General features: G+C 40.2%; 2 protein-coding genes across 3 annotated transcripts in view; one reads left to right on the top strand and one right to left on the bottom strand.

Annotated features, from left to right (window-relative positions):
- Window positions 1–2,069, bottom strand: part of acd (ACD shelterin complex subunit and telomerase recruitment factor) — a 10,499-nt gene extending 8,430 nt beyond the window's left edge. The window contains exon 1 of the mRNA XM_024282331.2: window positions 1,386–2,069. Within this exon, the coding sequence (XP_024138099.1) occupies window positions 1,386–2,014 (629 nt within the window). The 5' untranslated portion in view covers window positions 2,015–2,069. The remainder of the gene's footprint in view (window positions 1–1,385) is intronic.
- A 974-nt stretch (window positions 2,070–3,043) lies between these two features.
- gan (gigaxonin) lies at window positions 3,044–16,400 on the top strand. 2 transcript variants are annotated; one of them, XM_024282447.2, is made up of 13 exons: window positions 3,044–3,292; window positions 3,701–3,887; window positions 4,605–4,719; window positions 4,795–5,145; window positions 5,359–5,427; window positions 6,113–6,264; window positions 6,422–6,543; window positions 6,616–6,728; window positions 6,912–7,061; window positions 8,997–9,133; window positions 11,567–11,701; window positions 12,634–12,743; window positions 12,816–16,400. In XM_024282447.2, exons 2-13 carry the CDS (start codon window positions 3,703–3,705, stop codon window positions 12,986–12,988), a joined length of 1,812 nt encoding a protein of 603 aa, XP_024138215.1. In that variant the 5' UTR covers window positions 3,044–3,292; window positions 3,701–3,702; the 3' UTR covers window positions 12,989–16,400. The 2 variants fall into 2 exon arrangements, with proteins under 2 accessions (XP_024138215.1, XP_024138214.1); XM_024282446.2 differs by having other exon boundaries at window positions 3,045–3,292; window positions 3,671–3,887.
- The last annotated feature ends 3,476 nt before the right edge of the window (window positions 16,401–19,876 follow it).

The raw sequence follows: 19,876 nt of genomic DNA, 5'->3' as shown, positions 1-19,876 counted from the left end.
CCTGATGCGGCCCGGCCTCAACTAGATTCCGCCTCCAGCGGCCCCCGGCTGATTTGAGTTTGAGACCCCTGCTTTAGCCCTTCAGTTAGATACCTGACATGAGCTTTAATGTTTAGTTTTTGAGGCTGGAGAAGACAAAATGCTGACTGAATTCAGGAAGTTGACATGTCTGTGATTTCTGCAGGAACATCGAAACACGTCCAGAAAGATTCAAAACAGCCGTGAAAACAGGGGCACCACATCGGTATGATTTAAACTGGTTTATTTTGAACCAAAAAGACAATTTTCCCAGCAGATCAGCAGCTGCGTGGTAGAGTGTCTGTGCTGTGGGTTTGAATCCACTGTGGGCGGGTGTGGCTCAGCTGTGATAGTTTTTACAAACACATCAACTGTCATTAGAAATGCTGATGTTCCACCTGGACTTCTGCTGAGGCTTTGGGGTCACAAAGGCCCCGAAGAACTTCATAAACTACCAAGAAAAGCCGAGCAGATGTGAACGGATTTTCTCCAAGTGGGGTAACTACTGCAGTTCCTGGTTCTGATTCTGTCAGAGAGGATCTTTCGGCCTCGCAGTGACGAGGTACTTCACGGCCCAGTGGAGGAGAGAGGCGGGCATTTTGAACTGAATCAGATCCTGAAGGTTCTGTCCGGTCACCTTGTAGGTGTACATGAACGGCTTTCCGTCGCTGTGAGTGTCCAGGACCTTTCTCAGGTCCGGTTCTGTGCTGGGATTGCTGGGTTCTTCTCTTATGGAGGTTCCTGTCGGGTCAAAGAGCCAGGAGGGGGGGCTCCCGCTCGGTTCCTCCTGCTCCAGCACACCGGGTTCTGCTGTGACTTCACATCGCTTCTTCTTAGCCTTTCTGTAGTGTTCTTGATCGTTGTCTTCATCGGCTTGGATCAGAACCAGAAGGTTCTGCTGGGCTGTGTCGTCTGAGGTTGGAGGTTGTGGTGGACTTACGGAGGTCGTGGACGATGAGGGGAAGTTGATTGGCTGCTTCTGGTAGGGTGAGAGGTCGCTGTGGACTGGTAGCTGCGTGCTGGTTACCATGGCAACAGAGTCAGGGTTGGATGAGGCTGCGGGGCCGCACTCCGGCAGGATTGGGGTCATTTCCGGAGATGAATTGGAGGATGATAGACTGACACCCGGAGGAGGGAAAGCATCCCAGGGGTTGGACAGAAGCACGTCATCCGAGTCTGAGAGAATGAGGTCGTGCAGCGGACTGTCCTGCTCCGGAACAGGGGGGCTCTCACCTGCATCACAGCCGGGAGCCTGCGGGGGATCCACTTCTGTCACAGGCTGGGCCGCTCCTCCTGTCGGTGCCTCCACCTCTTCAGGGATGAGAAGGTACCTCACTGGTACTGTGAAACGCTCCATCCTCTTGTATCTGACCCGGTCCACGTCCCAGCTCGTCCTCAGCCGGCTCCCAGATCCTGGTCTGCGTCCTACCATCAGCTTCTCTCTGATGTCCTCCATCATCTCATCCACAAAGTCCTGATCCCACGCCTCCAGCAGCTGACTCAGAACCCGCTCATTGTGGCCCCAAACAAAGTTCTCCTCAACCAGACAAGCCTGCCAGGTTTGGCGGATCTTCATCCTGACGGAGGAGAGGGTCGTGCAGCACTCGGTAAACTCTCGCAACAGGCCGCTTGCGAGGCTGCACATTTTTCCTATTGATAAGTAGAACCAGCATTCATTCAATTCTTTTGCCATGTGAAACTTCAGCTGGTGGACCTGGATGAGCATCGTGTTGTTGAGCAAGCCTTGGATGTACTCGCGCTCCTCAAACTCCATCAGATTCTTCCAGGCTCTGGTGGTGAGAGCGGCCGGAATCCGGACCTGGCCGTCCGACAGGAACACGATTTCGGTGGGGCCATCCCACCCGAGCGCCAGGGACTCGGTCATCTTATCCAACCCGACGACGTGAGCCGTCAGGCAGCCGCTCACCTTCTTCTTCTCAGAGCTGCCGTAGCTCAGGATCAGTTCCTCTATCCACGGTGTGACCTCGCAATACATATCTACGCTTTTAACTTGTGCGCCTCCCAGGCTTTTCCGGCAGGAACACGCCTGCGCAGACTTGTACTTCCGGTTTCTGCATTTTCTCCACCGGAAATGAAAACACTAGCAAGTTTATAAACCGTTATGTTTTTTATTTAAAAGTCTGAAGACTAATTTCGAAAAGAAAAATAAATATTTGCAATATCTTTGAAGATAATTATTAAAATATTGCAATCCTTTAGAACAGCTTGTTCTTTCTATCCTAGCTCAAAAACTGAGAAGACAGAAAAGATGTTGTGAGATTAAAGCTAGAAAAATAAACCATTTAAAACCACTGTACTTTTAATTTAAATATAATATAAATATTTTAAAAGAAATCTTAATAATTTAAAAGGAAATGTTACTGTGACCTGGTTTTGTGATTCTAATATTTTTATGGTTGTCTTGTACTTTTCTTTCTCATAATATTTTGCTTTTTCCCAGGCCACAGGTGTAAATAAGAATTATGTCTTAATATGTCTTGTCTAGATAAATAGAGGTTAAGTAAAAAAAGAATCCTGTCCGTTTTAATTTTTTCTATTTCTATTTAGAGGTTTACACTTAAAAGTAAATATGATATTTCCTTCAAAATAAAAGCACAAAATGGTTAGAGTTAGGACGTTCATAAATGTATGGCAACACATTTCATTTGAATTCATTTGTTAATTTTCACCACCCCCATTCCAGAATTGTTTTGTTTTCACCCCAATAAATTATTTTTAAAAACAGCGTTTTATTTTACAGCAAATATTTTTTTTGCAGTACATGAAAGTAGCAGTAGAACTAGAGACATCTGACAATGATGTCAACATGGCCGTATACTTCATTAATATATTATGTTGTTTCTTCTGTAAAATAAAAAGTGTTTAGCTTATTGGAACACAGCCCCTTCGCGCACTCCACCCTACCTGATGATGCGTTTTGTGCCATAGTAAAATGGAAAATATGCACTCTGCTCCTTTTAAATCTTGACATCCACAAATAAAAGTGTATACACAACTGTTAATGTATAGTAAAATCTACTCAATCTTTGTTAAAATTATTTTTTCCCAGGGTTGTTTGTTCTTGGAAGTAAAGTCCACAAAGGTAAAAAGAATTTTCAGATTTACTGAGCGTCATTGAACGCAACAAAAGGCATGCTGTCTTACCGTCCACTTGCTAAATTCTTGCCTGGAGTGCTTCATGTTCCTCTGGGTTGAGTTTGGTACAGAAGACGGAACAAATATTTAGCTGTATTTTAAAGAAAAGTTTCTTCAGGTAAGACATTTTTATGATCAATGTCCAAAAGTAAAGTGTCAGGATAGTACTTTATATGGTTGTAAACAAACAGTGCTACCCTTTACTTGTTTGTCCATAAGGTTACTCTACTAAACCAGTTGCTACTTAATCATGTGGGTTTGTAACATGCGTTTAGGTGTAACGCTGCAGTTGTCAGAAGATTTTTCTCCATATTTCGATTGCAGCTAGCTTAGCTGCACTAGCCAAAAGTTATTCAAAAAGTCGCCATTTTAAGACGTTTTGACTCCGTGCGTCACTATGACACGATAATGGATACTGAGTTATATTTTACACGAAGAGTCACAGTTTAACCCTTAATTCGGCTGTGTAATGACTCATTAAATAACTTATTGACAGCGAGGAGTGGCTCGTGTTTGGGCTGCACAGACATGCCCAACACTGCGTGCAGTGATCCCGGCGCCCGGGTTTCGGACCCGCAGCACTCCCAGAAACTGCTGCGAGTCCTCCGGACCTTCTGGGAGGAGAAAAGTTTCCACGACGCGGTTCTGGTCGTTGATGGAGAGGAACTTCCGGTGCAGAAAAACATCCTGGCTGCTGCCAGCCCTTACATCAGGTGAGGTCACAGGAAAGTGGGACAGGTCTGAATGATTCATTGGTGAGCAGATCTATGAAAAGGTTTGTTTGTTACCTAGTTTTTTAAATGCAGACTTAAGGCTGTCCGTTCTACGGTTGAATTTTCATTGTGCAGTAGAAAAATGTGTTTGCTCAGGAGTAGAATGCACTATTTTATGCAGCTACCCCTGTGTTACTAAAGGAGTTCCTCAAGGATCTATACTTAGACCACTTATATGTTTCCTGAAAGTATTTATAAACCTACAATTGGGTAATTAAAAAAGAAGAATTTAATTATTTAATGTGATAGGATCTTATTATATGTGTTGAACCATATAGAAAGCATAGATTGCAGCTGGATAGCTCAGTTGGCTGCAGAACCGGCATCTGAGACATCAGGGTTCATTTTACTGGTGGCGCAATGAGCTAAATCCAGTGTCTTATTATTATTAAACTTTATTAACGGCTTAAATCAAGCAAACACATTTTTAAGAAGAACTTTTCAAAAAATTAAAAAATTAGAGCAAGCCAGGACATTACATTTGCATATATAAACACGTGTATTCATTAAAGGAAACACTGTATTGGAAACAAATTTACTTCTTTTTGTCTTATATTTATAAACTAAGATCGTTATTGTTTTACACATTTGATTTTCTTTATTTTTTTTTCTAGAAAATCCCAAATTTGTGGAAAAAAGTGTTTTTTTTCTCATCAGGACCAAGCTGAACTACAATCCCCCAAAAGAAGATGGTTCCATGTACAGAATCGAGCTGCAGGGCGTCTCCATGACTACCATGAAGCAAATCCTAGATTTCATCTTCAGTGGTGAGGTGAGTTCAGGAGCTTCACTCTTGTCTTTTCTAAGGTTCATGTTTGAAGTCTTCATTTCTGCTCTCTGCTGTCAGATCACCCTGAGCGAGGAGACCATCCAGGACATGGTTCAGGCGTCTGACATGCTCCTCTTGACCGACCTGAAGGCCCTGTGCTGCCAGTTCCTGGAGAGCTGCATCACTGCAGAGAACTGCATCGGCATCCGCCTCTTCTCTCTGCATTACTGCCTCGACCACGTGCACCACGTCGCCACCGAGTTCCTGCAGACCCACTTCAGGGATGTGGAGCTGACGGAAGAGTTCCGAGAGCTGCCTCCGGAGCGCCTGTGCGAGCTGCTGGCCATGGAGAAGCTCAACGTGGGCAACGAGAAGCATGTTCTGGAGGCTGTGGTGCGATGGTTCGCCCACGACCCGGACGAGCGCAGGGTGGGTGAACCCGTTACCTCTCCACCTCAGAATTGAAGCTAATAAAATATATATATATATTAATATAACTTTGGAAGAATCATGAAGAGCTCCTGACTGATGTCCAGAAACAGGTGTAGGTGCAGTGTAGCCTTTTTTCCTGCAGATTCTGCCTCGTGGCTGATGGAGCTGAATGGTTTGAAAACAGGAAGTGAGCTTCTGCTGTGTTTTCAGGTTCACATGAAGCAGGTCATGTCCTCTGTGTGGCTGCAGGGTTTGGACGTCAGCTACCTGAGACAACAGGTACACTTACTGTCACTTCTGCTTCATACCAGCAAGACTTGAAAGAAAGAAGCAAACATTTAGTGTTTTTAGGCATCATTTAGCTTTGTTTTCTTCTTTCTTTAGCCAAAAATAGAATGAAATTAAACTTAGTATTTCTAGAATTGTATTGTATAATCTGTATTTTGTTGTTTTCTGTTTTTAATTTAGCTCAATTTAGAATAAAATTGAGCTTGTTTGTCTAAAAGTTTTAAAGTTTTTAGTAGTTTAACTCATTTTAGTTCAATTTGTTTTATTTAAAGCTATAGTTTCAGCTTTTTTGTTCTCATTCAGCATCATTTTGCTTCTGACATTAACCTTTAAATTTAGTGTTTTTCTGTAATTTAGTTTGTAGCATTACATTCAGCATTTTATTCCATTTATGTTCAGCTTAATGTTAGCCTTTTGTGAACTTTCTTTGGTATTTTAGCTTTAATCATAAAATAAAAATAAAATGTAAAAATGTTTTCTAAATTTCAAAGATTAAAATTCTGCATTTCTAACATTGTTTGCCTTTTTTTAATTTTTTCAACTAATTATGTCTTCAGTGTTCAGGTTATCTGTCACCTTATCTTTAGAAAATGTGACTTTTTGGGAATGTTGAAACTAACTGGATCACTTTTCCGACGTGTCATTGTGAGCTTGGTCTGTTGTGTTTTCCCATCAGGCCTTGGGGGAGCCTCTGATGAGGGAGGTGATCAGAGAGCACTGTCAGAAGGTCCTGACAGAGGGTCCGCTGCAGGGCGAGGCGCTGCTCGCCGCCTTCAAACCCAGAGGCTACTCTGAGTGTATCGTCATTGCAGGAGGAGAAGATCGCAAGTAAGTCCTCGTGGTTGGCTGGAAGGTCATTTTAAAAGATCTGCAGAGCCTGGAGCAGGAAGATCTGCTTCAATTATGATTAAGGTGTTTACCTTAATCGCCTGTCCTGTAATGGAGGAATTCCAGCCGACTGACCTGCTGCTTCTCTCCCGTTCAGAACCAGGAAGCCGACCGGCGCCACGCGCTGCATGTGTCCGCTGTACGACTCTAACAGAAAGGAGTGGATCGAGCTGGAGCCGCTGAGCGTCCCCCGCGTCAGCCACGGCGTGGTGGCTGCAGGTCAGTGCCGGCTGCAGGAGGAGAGGTGATGCTGAGATGATGCTGAAGCAGCTGTGTCCCCCCGTCTGCTAGAGGGCTTCCTGTTTGTGATGGGCGGGGCGGATGAACACGGGACGATCCTGGACAGTGGAGAGAAGTACGACCCTGACTCCAACTCCTGGAGCTCCACACTTCCCATGCTGCAGGTGTGTAAACCCTCACACTTCTGCAGACGGAGGAGGCTGAGATCTAAACACGAAAACAAAGCTGCAAAAACTTTTTTTTAATGATTAGATCCACATTTTTGTCTGTTTTGATCATTTTGATGACAGAACAAGTAAATACGCCTGTTCTTGCAGGGATTTCACACCTTGTTTTTGTGTTCTCAGGCTCGTCAGAACTTCGGCGTGGTGGAGCTGGACGGCCTGATCTACGTCCTGGGAGGGGAAAGTGAATCGGCCGAGCTGACCACGGTGGAGGTGTTCGATCCTCATCTCAACACCTGGAAGATGCAGACCAGCATGACCATGATCCGTAAGGTAAACCCCACCAGACGAGAGAAATGTTAGCAAGGAAGATTTAAGATTGAATCATAAACATAAAACACTTTCATTCATTTATCATGTTTGTATGTTATTCTTCAATGCATGTTGATTCTGGTTTTGCTCTCTTCTTAGCTTAGTTAAACATATTTGTTAGGTTTTTATTTCTTTACATTTTTTTTGCTGTTTTCAATATTGTTGTGAGAAAAAAATAATTTACCTTTTTATCTGTTGGTTTTAAGTTTAACACGTCCTTTTAATTAATTCATTAAATATAAAATCAGATAAATATTGTGTTAAAAGCCACAAATAAATGTGTAAAATCGGTTAAACTAAAATAGTTTGTTGTAAAATTAATCTTTTTGTACAGAAAAAGTATTAGAAAAAAATGTCAGACTTATTTATTTGTTAAGTCGTGAAATATTCATAAAAAAATGAATTCATGCTTAAAATTATTTTTCAATTGTATATTTGAAAATTGATTTCTTTGAAATTCTTTTAAAAATATAAAACATTTTTTGTCAGTCAAAACATAAGAAGCTTTTGTTTTGAAAAGGGTTTTCAATCTTTTAATTAATAAAACATAGAAAAAAAAATCATAAAAGCCTTTTTGTTCATAAGAATACAAAATATTAGAATAGATAAAATAGCAATAAAAATGTAACTTTTAGAAAACCTTTTTCCAACTGAAATATCCATATTTGACCAGCAGGGAGCGCCAGAGCAAAACTGATGTTGTTTTGTCTGCAGAAACTGAAACAACTCATTTCTGCTAAGATTGTTTTGATGTTTCTTTAGGTTAAAAACCGAAACAGATGGAGAAAATTATCACGATTTCAATTTAGCCATTTATGCAACATTTAAAAAAATAAAACATCTCTTCAGGTAGAAAAACCTCCAGTAAAAGTTAGAATAAAAGATGTGTTGGAAATATTTTTATGGACTTTTAAAGCTGACAGGAGCTGAAATGCAGATATTAGAGCATCGTAACCCTTTTATTTTGTTGATCTAAACCACATGTGTAAAAGTCAAGGCCCGGGGGCCGGATCTGGCCCTCCGGGTAATTCTATCTAGCATTTTTATTGTTCATATTTATCTTAAAAAGTTACAGTTTTAAAGGTTTAAAAATTGTCATTCTGCTAGCTTTTTGGACTATTTTGGTATTTACTAAGATTTTCTAGGCTACTTTGGAGTTAAGCTAATATTTCAGCTACATGCTAGCTGTTTTGGCTAATTTAGGTTTTTAAAAAAAGGTTTTTTTATGCTGTTTTGGAGTTTAGCTAATATTTACATGCTAGCTGTTTTGGCTAATTTAGTTTTTTCAGTTTTTTAGGCTATTTTGAAGTTTAGTTATTTTTTTCAGCTACATGCTAGCTGTTTAACCTAACTTTAAAAAAAAAATTTTTTTTTAGGCTAATTTGGCTTTTAGCTAATATTTTAGCTGGCTATCGACTTCGGTGTTCTTAGCTATCAGCTTCAGCTTTTTTAGCTATTAATTTCAGCATCTTCAGCTAACAGCTCTAGCATTTTCAGCGGCCAAATTCAGCTTACAGCATTCACACTAGCATTATTGCAGGTAATGCTATATATCTCGTTCATAATTATGTTAAAAAAAATAGGATTTTAGAGTTTTAAAAATGTAGTTTTAGAGTGTTCAATAAATGTTTATCATGTTCGGCCTGCGCCCAAAGGTGTGTTTTGGATTTTTATCCCATGTGATTGAGTTCGACACCCCTGATCTAACAGTAACGGATCAATCTGAGCTGATCTGTAGCTGCAAAGATGAAAGTTACTCATTGACTAAAAAGGGGCTCAACTTCAATTTTCACACATGAGGTTCTGTCTGCACGGTCTCTGTGCAGAACGGCACCGTCTCAGTCAAACACCAGTAAGTAAAGTCTGAGAACAATGTCGCTTTTTGCCCTTTTGTAGGTTGGATGCTACGCCTCCATGAACAAGAAGATCTACGCTGTTGGTGGGGGCTCCTACGGGAAGCTGTTTGACTCCGTGGAGTGCTTTGACCCTAAAACCCAGCAGTGGACGGGTCTGTGTCCCCTGAAGGAGCGGCGGTAAGAAAGAAAGCAAAAACGCTACTGCTTGGACTTTCTGGCGTCTGTCACATGTTCTGCTCTCACGCCGGCGCCTCGTCCCGACAGGAAGTGAGACACGACTCCTGTGTGGTTGTCACTGTACCTGACATGCTGCTTTTGGTTTCAGTTTGAGTTACCACGCTGCCACACTGCATCAGCTGTGGTTCAGGAAGTCTCAGCAGACGCTCACACGAGACGCCGCTGATCAATGACGGACCGTTTCAGCTTCAGTCGGTTTATTTTCTGACCTTTAAGCCGTCGGTTTTATCTTTATTACCAATATTTCTTTTTTCTCCACCCTTTAAAATGACACATTTACGCTTTTTTTATGTAAAAATAATCTTTTAACCTTTAGTTCACTAAAGACACACTCTGATGAAACTTGTTTTGGGTGCTTTTAACACGTCCTGATGATGGAAGAGATATATAAAATAAATGAAGCTTCAAATGTCATTTCTAAATATTTTTTTTTTAATTTATTTATTTTTTTTGTTTAATATTCTATTGTATTGGTTTCGTATTAGTATTCCCACTTAATTGCATCAATAGTCACAGGTCGGCTACGTTGGCGCGGAGCTTCCAGCGCTCTGAAAATAAATAACATCGGTTTTACCTGATTGGTTGACACGCTGCATCAACCTCGTCACACCCAACGCCCAAATCGCACCGCAGGACCTCAGATCACGTCTGTGCACTGACTTAACATTGAAACTTGATGCCCCTGCAGAGCAAATCGGGTTTGGCGTGAATGCAGCATCAAGTCCCTCCAGCTTCGCCTTAAAAGAACAATTTCAGATACCACTGCTGCTCCAAATGCCCCCACAGTTGGAGGGGTAGGGAGAAGCCGTAGGGGAACAATTTGGATTCAGCCTTGTTTTTGTCCATCAGGCTTTGAAACAGAACATCATTGAATCATCAGTTCTGGGCTGCAGAGCCTTCATCGAGGCTCATGTTCTTCGCTGTTATGGTTACAATCTTCCCAAGTTTTCAAATTCATATGTTTTAGTTATTTTAAAGTGTCATTTTAAAGGAAAATGCGAGTTATTTGATGGTCTGGAAACTGTTAGGATAAATCACTTTTTGTGCAAGCAACCAATCAGAGCTGAGAATCTTTATTCTGCTCAGTTAAGTGAGTTAATGGATCTCCACCTCCTGACGTTCCTGTCTGCACTTCAGCTCCTGTAGGCCTCAACTGCAGTCATCTCACCTTATTACAGTTAAACAGGCCTCATAGGTCCATGTATTTTTATTTCTGATACATATGTGCAGAAAGTTTGATCTATGGATTTCAAAGAAAAGTTTTTATTTGTAGATTTATTTAGGAAGTAGGCCCCTAAAATCTGACTCCTCGGAAGTCTTTTAGATCTGTGATCCCCAACATTTTTCAGGCCTCTGACTGATTTAATGTCAGACAATGTTTTCACCAGCCGGTCTGTCCATTGTGAGTTTATCTTCATCCCTTTTAAAGATAAACTTTATTTTCTAACTAGATTTTGTGATAAAGATTTCTGCGTAACACATAACTGTCAAAGTGGAAACTAAAAAAATCGGACATCTGACGAATACAAAAACAGTCAAATAGTCAAAAAATAAACGTGATTCCACCTTTTGATCAACTTTATTAGCAGCATTCTCATAACATTAGACAGCCAGTTCTAGAATTTTCTGCATTATTATTATAGTCTGTGGGAACAACTGTAGAATGAATCCATATTTGGAGTAAAGACTTCTGGTTTTTGTCTGTTAAATGTAAATTTCTTTTATTTTAAGTTAAAGGTCTTTTTTGCTAAAAGAAAATCTCCAAATATTCTTATTTTATAACTTTGGAAGCTTGAAGGTTTCAATTTAGTAGTCGGAGCAGCCGCTTTTAGCGACTGACATGGATCAAAATATAACTTCCTTTAGAATCAGACTACAAATAAAACAGAAAAAATGTAGGTCATTATTTTTATTTTTTATTTTTATTTGGACACAGATTCAGAAGATGTACAGAAGATTTACAGGCTTCAGAATAAATTAATATTATTGGTACTTCTCCTGGAAAAAGCTTCAGAATTGATCGCTTTATTCATAGAAAAATACGATGGATATACACAAAAAATAAAGAAGGACAAATGTGATGAAGCTGAAACTGATTAAGGACGCAGCTGGTTTCCTCAAAAACCTCCTCTGACTTGGCGTGATCTGTGGGCAAAAAACCTTCAGTCATGAGGCTGGTCTGGTTTCTGAGGCTGCTGCTCCTCAGGAATCACCTGAAGGTCAGCTGGTGTCTGTGGAGCTCAGTCACTTCCTTCTCCTGTTTTCCTCTGTTGAATGTGAAACAAGACAAAATGACATCATCTTCTGTTTTCTGGAAGTTTATGATGTGAGCTGCAACTTCCTGTGTGACCGAATCTCTGGTGCTGTGTTCAGGTTCGGCTCCGTGGCGTGCGGCGTCGGGCAGGAGCTCTACGTGTTTGGCGGAGTCCGGAGCAAAGAGAACGAAAACCCGGAGACGAGACAGATGTTGACCTGCAAGTCGGAGTTCTACCACGACGAGCTGAGGAGGTCGATTCAAACATCTTAAAGCTTTATTGTTTTAAAATGTTTTTATGAGTGACCTTCTTCAGATGTATGGAACTATTTTGGGGCCATAAACATTTGAACCCAAATAAAACATTTGAAAAAAATCTTAGTGTTTAGCCAAGAAAAATGTAAAATGTCCAAAACGTTTTGCTATCCTAAAGTAAACTTAGTAAAGTTTACTTACTAAGTAAACTATTTTCAGCTTCAAATGTTGTGTTTTTTAGGTTTTAAAACTCAAAATTTCCATTTCAAATCTTTTTTTTTCTTTTTCAAATATTGTTTTCACTTTCAACTCTTTTTCTTTTTCAAATTTGAAAATTTACTTAAATCTTAAACTTAAAAATCTTAAACTTAAAAATCTTACTTAAAATCTTAAACTCTGTTGTGGCCCCACTTCAGACTATGATAGTAAAGACTAAACAGCCATTTTTCTGACTGTAATTACAACAGTTCTTGAGTCAGTCAATGCACAAAAACTGAAGTTCCCACTCTCGTCGATCTTGATTGGTCCTTTATTTTAGCCCCGCCCCAATGCGCCACAACGGAGCCAAAAGTTTTAAAACTGAAAATTTAAGATTCGAAAATGAGGGAAAAAAAGAGTTAAAACTGAAAAATAAGTTTTGAATTTGAAATTTTCAGTTTTTAAATCTAAAATACAGAACATTTGAGTCTGAAAGTAATTATGTTTATTTTAGAATAGCAAAAAGTTTTGGACATTTTACATTTTTTGGCCAAACAACAATGTTTTATTTGGGTTTCAAATATTTATGGCCCCAAAATGACTCCGTACAGATGGAGTTAAAATTCCTCCACAGTCGTGCTCTGGAGCTTTACTTTCAGACTGAAGATACATTTTAAGCTCCGTTTAGCTTCAGTAGCATTATCGTGTTGTCATGACAATGATGTGGACACAGATGGATGTTCCTGGACGACCAGAGCCTGTGCATCCAGACCAGCTCCACCTTCGTCTACGGGGCGGTGCCGATCGGAGCCAGCATCTACGTGGTGGGAGACCTGGACACGGGTGGGTAACGGTAGCGGAGCTCCGCCGGGGTGTCGGGGGTCGTTTGGGTGACCGGTCTTTGCTCCTGCGCAGGTACGAGCTTCGACTACATCCGGGAGTTCCGCCGCAGCTCGGGGACCTGGCATCGCACCAAGCCCATGTTGCCCACGGACCTGTCCAAAACCGCCTGCGCCGCCTTACGCATCGCCAACTGTCGCCTGTTCCGCCTCCAGCTGAACCAGGGAATGTTCCGGATCAGAGTGTGATCTCTTTACCTGCTGGAGGTTTGGGATTTGGGACTTCTGGGAATACGGAAATGTTTGTTGTTGGTCTTTGTTTACTTGTTTGTTGTACCACTTTATGGAGCAAAGGAAGATCTTAGCACTATAGATTCCTACTTTAAAAGACTGTGTTGTAAAACGGACATTCCTCTTATGTAACACTCCAGTCTGAGATTCAACAGCATCCTCCACTTTACCTGTGTCAACAGGAAGCACATACAATTCAGGATGTTCGTTTGCCTTTTAGCCCTTAAATGTATTATGATCTTATATTTTTAAGTGTGTATTTGCTAAAAATGAGCTGCTGTTGGTGTTTGGGTAATGCTGCTTTTCCCATAATCGTGATTTCCAAATAATCAAACATTTAAAATAATCTCTGCAACATTTCCACCGGAGCTGCTGCAGTTTCCGGGTGGCGTTGGTTCGCTGACCGAGGCTTGAGAGGTCTTCCTCTTTAGCGTGTCGATGCTGCAGCGGTCTCGGATGTCCACTACAACAACTGGTTCACTGAGATGCTGGTTTCAGGACGATCGGGTGCAGCCGTTTGTGTGTTGTTGCTTTAGCTCCCAAACCTTCAAAGATGAGTTGTGCAGCAAAAATCAATCTGAATCCAATCCATTTGATTTGATATAGCGCAGTTTTAATAAAAATATAATGTAATTTTTAGATTTCTGCACCAAACCACTTTGTTTGGTTAAGAAAAAAAGTTATCAGAGACAGATTTGATGAGTCAGTGTTGCTTTTAGTAGGATTGATTTGACTTCGATGAATCTGATTATAAATGCTGCCTCTCGTGTAGCTAAACCATTGACTGTATATGAGAACTGGACTGAGTGAGTGTAATGTCACTCTTAGAAAACGTCTCACTTCTGGCTCCAACCAAATAAAGTCAATCAGTCACCAACTTTTCTTGATACGAAGATGTTGAAGCTAGACATTGCCAGTCAGTCTGAATCATGTTTCTATGGCGACCACTCTCCCCAATCAGGAGTGAGCTTGTTGGAAGGCCACTCCCCTACCACTTGAAAGTGGGCTACACCAAATCTAATAAATGTGTGTAGCATCAGAGCAAAAATTGTTATTCTGAAAAAAGAATGACTGAGTAATCGCAGTATATTTCTCCACAAGTCTGTGTGGTTTTTAGCATCTTGGAGCCAGTGGGTACTTCCTGTTTGGAACACGAAGGGTTAGGGGTCGCTTAGTCCTATTCTTATATACAGTCTATGAGCTGAACCAGTGATCCAGAACCTCTACTGCTTTTGCAGTAAAGTTCATGTTAAGTTTCAGGATAAAATCCAGTCGGAAGTAAAAGTATTAACATTAAAAGCTTGGGAGTCCTTGTGAGTCAGCTCAGCGTTTGGTCAATGTGGTCTTTTTATGTCTAGTGCTTCTTAAGGGTCTGTCTTTCTGCAGATGATGCAATCCTGTTGGAGAAACCTGGGTTTGCTTTTAAGGGTGGAGTTTTTGCAGCTTGTCTTCTGTTGTGATGGTTGAAACCTTGTGTTTTTGTTGGGGATGAGTCGCTGTGTGTTTATTTTTTTATGTTTCTATTGAAAAGATGCAGAATAAGAATAACAAACAGATCACTGCATGTTACTCTGACTGTGTAGCATTCTGTTACTGGTTAATTCATGTTAGTACTAGGGCTGGGATTGCCAATAATTTCCAGAAACTATTAGATTCGTTTTTTTTTTTGTTTTTTTTTTACTTTATTCTTTCAATCCACACGTTTTAATTTGATTCACTTAAATTAGAGTTTACATGGTTTATACATTTAGGCACATTTGTTCAGAAATACATTAATAATCACATATATATTTTTAAGATATTCATATTAACCTGATACAGTTCAAGTATTGTAATTTTTTAAGTGAAATTATAACAATATTGTTAATGCCACACATTGTTTTATGGTTTCTCAAACTAAGAAGCTCCAACAATTGTTCTGCCTCTCCTGGAGGGCGTTTCAGTTTGGCCACTAGGTGGCGATTGCGGTATAGCATCACACATAATTCCAGAAGAAGAAAGTTTAAGCAAAAAAAAAAAAAGTTTAGACCACAAATGGATACTTTAAAAAATGTTTCCTTAAAAAACTTTGGAAAATTAATGTCTGTGAGTTTATAAGATGTATGTTTAGGACTTCCAAGTGTTAGCATCAGCCTTCCTATGGAAAATTACATTATACGTTAGCATCAAGCTAGCTGACGTTAGCATTATGCATTCGATCGATCTGTACTTTTATAGATTGATTATTGATCTATTAAGCTTAGATCGATTCATCAATTTTATCAACCCAGCCCTAGTCGTGACTACCCTCAACACGCTGTAGCCGAAGATCAGAAGTCTAAAGGAGCTTTCCTCAGAGTCGCTGGAGTCTGCCTTATGAGGGGGAATGAGGGGTCCAATTTCCTTGAAGAGTTGAGCTTTTTTTTTACCCCTCCATCCCCATTCGCTTTCCAAAATTGACATAAATAATAAATAACCAGCAAGGTTATTTCATAATGGTTTATATTAGGTGTAGAGTTGGCCTTTTGAACATGGTAGTCAATGGAGAATTGCTCCTTCCTGACTCCTTGGTGTTTTAATGTACAGCGCTTTGTAGCAGTCTGCCTGCGTTAAAGCGCTTTATAAATAAACTTGATTGATTGATTGACTCCAGTGGTCTTGGGAGGAACTGTAACATTCGGTACTGTCAGGTTTGTGTCAGGTTCAGGTTTGGAGGTGGGGGGTTCCTGGACAGCCTCTTGTTAAAAAAGTTCAAACATGTCGCTGGAAGTAGATCTGGGAATCCTGAATCCGTCCTGCTCAGGTTGCTTTTGAGCTTAATGGATGGTTGGTTTCAGAATTTACAGACACGTCTCAGAGTAGTCATTAAAGAGCAGTTTCACTGTGAAACACCAGTTTCCTTCAGGTTGAGCTCCTCAGAACAAAGACTTCCACTCTGATTTACTGGAAGAACAACCTCTTGAACAGAATCTTTTAAAAACTTTGCAGGCTCAAATGTTCTTAACAGCTTCCAGTGTTTCTAATCAACTGACAAAGAAAGAAACGAGTGTCTGACAGCACATGCAAATGGAAATAATCCTCCAGCTGAGTGTGAATCGATGTTTGTGTTCATTTTGACACTTTTCCGTGTGTCATCATTTACAGTCAACACTGCGACACATTTCCAGTTTGCTCTGTTTACTCAACACTTCCTCAGGACTCCCTGTGCAGGGATTCTACAGAGGACGATAAGAAACTCATTACAAAGAAATTAACTTCAGCCGAAGGTGTGCTCTGGTCGACTGGAGGTGACGGTCTTGCCTCAATTTTCACATTTTCACTTTTGAGGAAGTTGCTGCTCGGTGTGTTTCATTTACGTCAAAGGGATTAAATGGCAAAGCTGTTAAACAGACATTTTGTCCTTCTTGTTTTTTGTTATGTGGGGCCGTGGATTCATGATCTCTAAGCAGTGAAGCTGAGAAAGATGGCTAGATGGCAACTTTAGATTGTAAACTTTGGCCAAATGTCATCAACAAGAATCAAGAAAATTGTACTTTTAAGGACTTCAGTTTCTTTTTTAAAATAGTTCTATAAAGTTTTTCTTAAAAGTACAGTAACTGTAGAAATGGTGATACATTTTCATTCCATTTAGATAATCTAGGATACATTTTCAGTAAACTCTGGAACCTGTGCAACATAATAAAACCTGTAAATGTAAATAATCAGAAGCACGAGATATTTTATCTCACACACAACGACGATTTAAAGAAGCCCATACTTTGGACCTGGAAGAAGACAAAAACAAACAACTTAAGGACTTCAGCAGATCTTTATCTTCGTCAAGTATTTTATCTATGTAAACAAGGTGTCACTCTATCTGGATGTGAGTAAACATCAGAGCGTCATCGGCATAAGGTGAAATATTTGTGTCACATAGTCACTCAGCTGGCAAACACCTAGTCATGGATTCTTCCTCAACCACATAGTTTGTCATTGCTGTGTCTTCCTGGCAAGAGAGGTTCCTCAGGGCTCCATCTTGGGCCCCTTTAATTTTACATCCATCTGCTCTGACAAAACTAAAAAAGTTGGTTTGATTCTTTATATTAAGATGATTGCGATGCTCTTTGTGCTGGTCATCTTCAAGCATCTTGCACCAACGCTGCTATGGAGCTCCGAACAGGCGGTCTGAAAAACTAAACTGAAAGTTCCTCAGTTTTGTCAGCTGTTACGGTAAGTTTTCGTTTTTTTTTTCTTTAGTTAACTATTCTTTGCTATTCTTTAGGTTTGCTACCAACATGTGTGTGTTGGTAACCTCAATTTGTTGTTTATGTCCTCATTTCTTTTTTTTCAGTTTGTTAATGTCAATGGACAGTCCTCTCATTGTACTTGAGTTAGCTACGGAGTCCCACAGGGCTCAGTTCTAGGGCCCATCCTGTTCATGCTTTACATGCTGCTCTTAGGAAACATAATCAGGAAATGGAGCATTAATTTCCACTGTTATGCGGATTATACACAGTTGAAGCCCAATGAAACAATTGATTTGTGATATTGGGCAATGTGAATACAAGTGAATTTGGTTGCAAACAGTTTTGTTTTTGTGCTGTTCTAAAGTGGTTTCATCTTCATTAAAGTTCTCCCTGTTTTCCTAATAGATACCACTCTGAAAAGAGAGATCTTTGAGAAAGTCCTGGAGCTTTTCTGCTGGATTTGGGATCTTAAAGTCCCACATAGACGGACTGTTTCTTCTGCATCCCTCTGAGACAAGATGTTCCTAATTTTAGTAATGACAACAACAAAAAAAGTTCTGGAAACTAGTTTTATGTCCTGCTCAAGAACCATACCAATATTTTTGTGCCAAAATAATATTCTTCAGTACAATTTGACTGGTAGATGTTAAATTACTGTGTTTAACAAGGCCTGCAGAGTCTGAGATTAGCTCTGTTTTCAGCGCAGTTCCTCCTCAGGAGTTGGGCAGAGGTGGTCTTCTCAAACACCTGAATTATCTAGATGTTTCCAGATAAAAATCAAAATTTCTTCACATTGGATTTCTCTAGTAAGATCTTTCTTTCCCTGTAATCTGAAGATTGACCCGTCAGCAGCAACATCTGTAATCAGGAGTTTGAGGGAGCGTTTTATCTGTTTTTATTTTTTCTCAGAAATATTTGACTTCAGACGTATCAGAAGATCAAGGAAGGGAAGTTAAAAAACAAATGGGTCTAAACTTTGACTAAAATGGTCCAGAAACGCCATTTGATCCATGGAGAGGAGGACTAAAGGAAACTGTTGGAAAATGAGTAAGATTTGTGGATTTCAATTATGACAACCCCAAACATCACACTACCGCCACCATGTTTGTCTGTTGTTCTTGTTTTAAAACGCTTTCACTTTTTATTATTTCATTAATCCACAGATTTTTTTTTATTTGAGGTGTTTTATCAATTGTGAGACGAGTATGTTTTTGTTACTCAGTAGTGACTTTCTCCTTAAGTTCTCCATGAATCAATTTCTTCTCTTGAGTCCTAGACCTGAATGACCTCAGTGAGGAGAAATGTCTTTCTAACCTTTTCAGACTTTTTTTCTTGTCTGTTTCCTGAATTTCTTTAGATGGAAGCATCATCTGCAGCTTGTCGAGATCTTTCAGCTGATCCACAAACTCCTGTTTTGGTTTTGTTTACCCGTGTTTACCGGGTGTTTGAAGCTCGGAGGTCAGTGTAGCAGTTTCAACAAATACTTGTTTCTGTGCCAGTTCTTTTTTTTTTTTTTCATGATGGAAGCTTGAATGGAAGATGTGGAAGCTCAGAGGACGGCGAGGATGTGGAGAAGTGCTCTTCTGTTAAACGGACCCGATCATAGAGAAAATAAATTGGATTTGTGAGAGCTTCCTCTACGCTGATGTGCAGGAGAAATGCTCCTCTGAGGTTTTTCCGTTTGTGTCAGGAGGAACTTCTCTGCTGCAGCTCCTCCAGATATCCGACAAGTTTCAGCGAGTCGACTCGCTCGGCACTGCGTCACTTTTACAGCAGAACATTGCATTATTCTTTAGAACTCAATTAAGATTGCTTCACTGTTTGCCTCTTTTTTGGACTTATAGGTCAATTTGTTCAACTAGTTAACATTTTTCCCCCTCATTAAGGTTTTTTGTCTCCTCATCTTCTCCTCTTTGGTCTTTCTTGGTTGATTCATCTCTACAGTCTTTGTTCTTGTATGTTTCTGGCTACATTTTTCTGTGGTTTTGAAAGAGAAACAGCAGAGATGATGAAGAACAGCAGGTTCCTCAAGTGTTTTTGGAGATGTGATGTCTTTAAAAAATCTTCTAAGAGAATAGAATTGTTGCCCTCTTGGTTCCCTCATGTGTATTTCTGCTCTGACGTGGGGCCTCCAAAGAAAGTTCCTGCGCAAATTGGTTTGAGGTCGGTCCAGATTTTTTTCCAAATTTTCCATTTAAAGACCAACTCTGATCATGTTTTGATCAACTTTGAAAAAATATCCAAACAATAAACTCTTTTATATATTTTTTTATTAATCTTTTCCTGATTCACAACAATTTGAATAAAGAAATACTGATCTTAAATGTGATCTTAAACTTAACTTTCTTTATATTATGAGAAAAAGCCACAGAACCTGTTAAAAACAGTGTTTTCATGGGAGTGGGTCTTTAAATCCAAACCTGAATTCATGAAGACCTGACTCACATGTCAAACTGAAGTTTTCGTTTAGATTTGACGCTCGGAACGCTGCATACCAGCAGATACCGTCCCATCAGCTGATCCTGGTCATTCCAGGAAAAGCTGTTTCTCCAGTCCGGCCTGTCACTCCGCACTGCAGGAAGCTTCCCACTTTCTGCAGAAGGTCAAAGTAGTTTATCTGCTCTGCTTGTCCTGCACCAGA

Source organism: Oryzias melastigma, linkage group LG6 (genome assembly GCF_002922805.2).
Source record: "Oryzias melastigma strain HK-1 linkage group LG6, ASM292280v2, whole genome shotgun sequence".
In the NCBI taxonomy this organism is placed as follows: Eukaryota; Metazoa; Chordata; class Actinopteri; order Beloniformes; family Adrianichthyidae; genus Oryzias; species Oryzias melastigma.
This window is presented reverse-complemented; position numbering and strand designations above follow the sequence as displayed.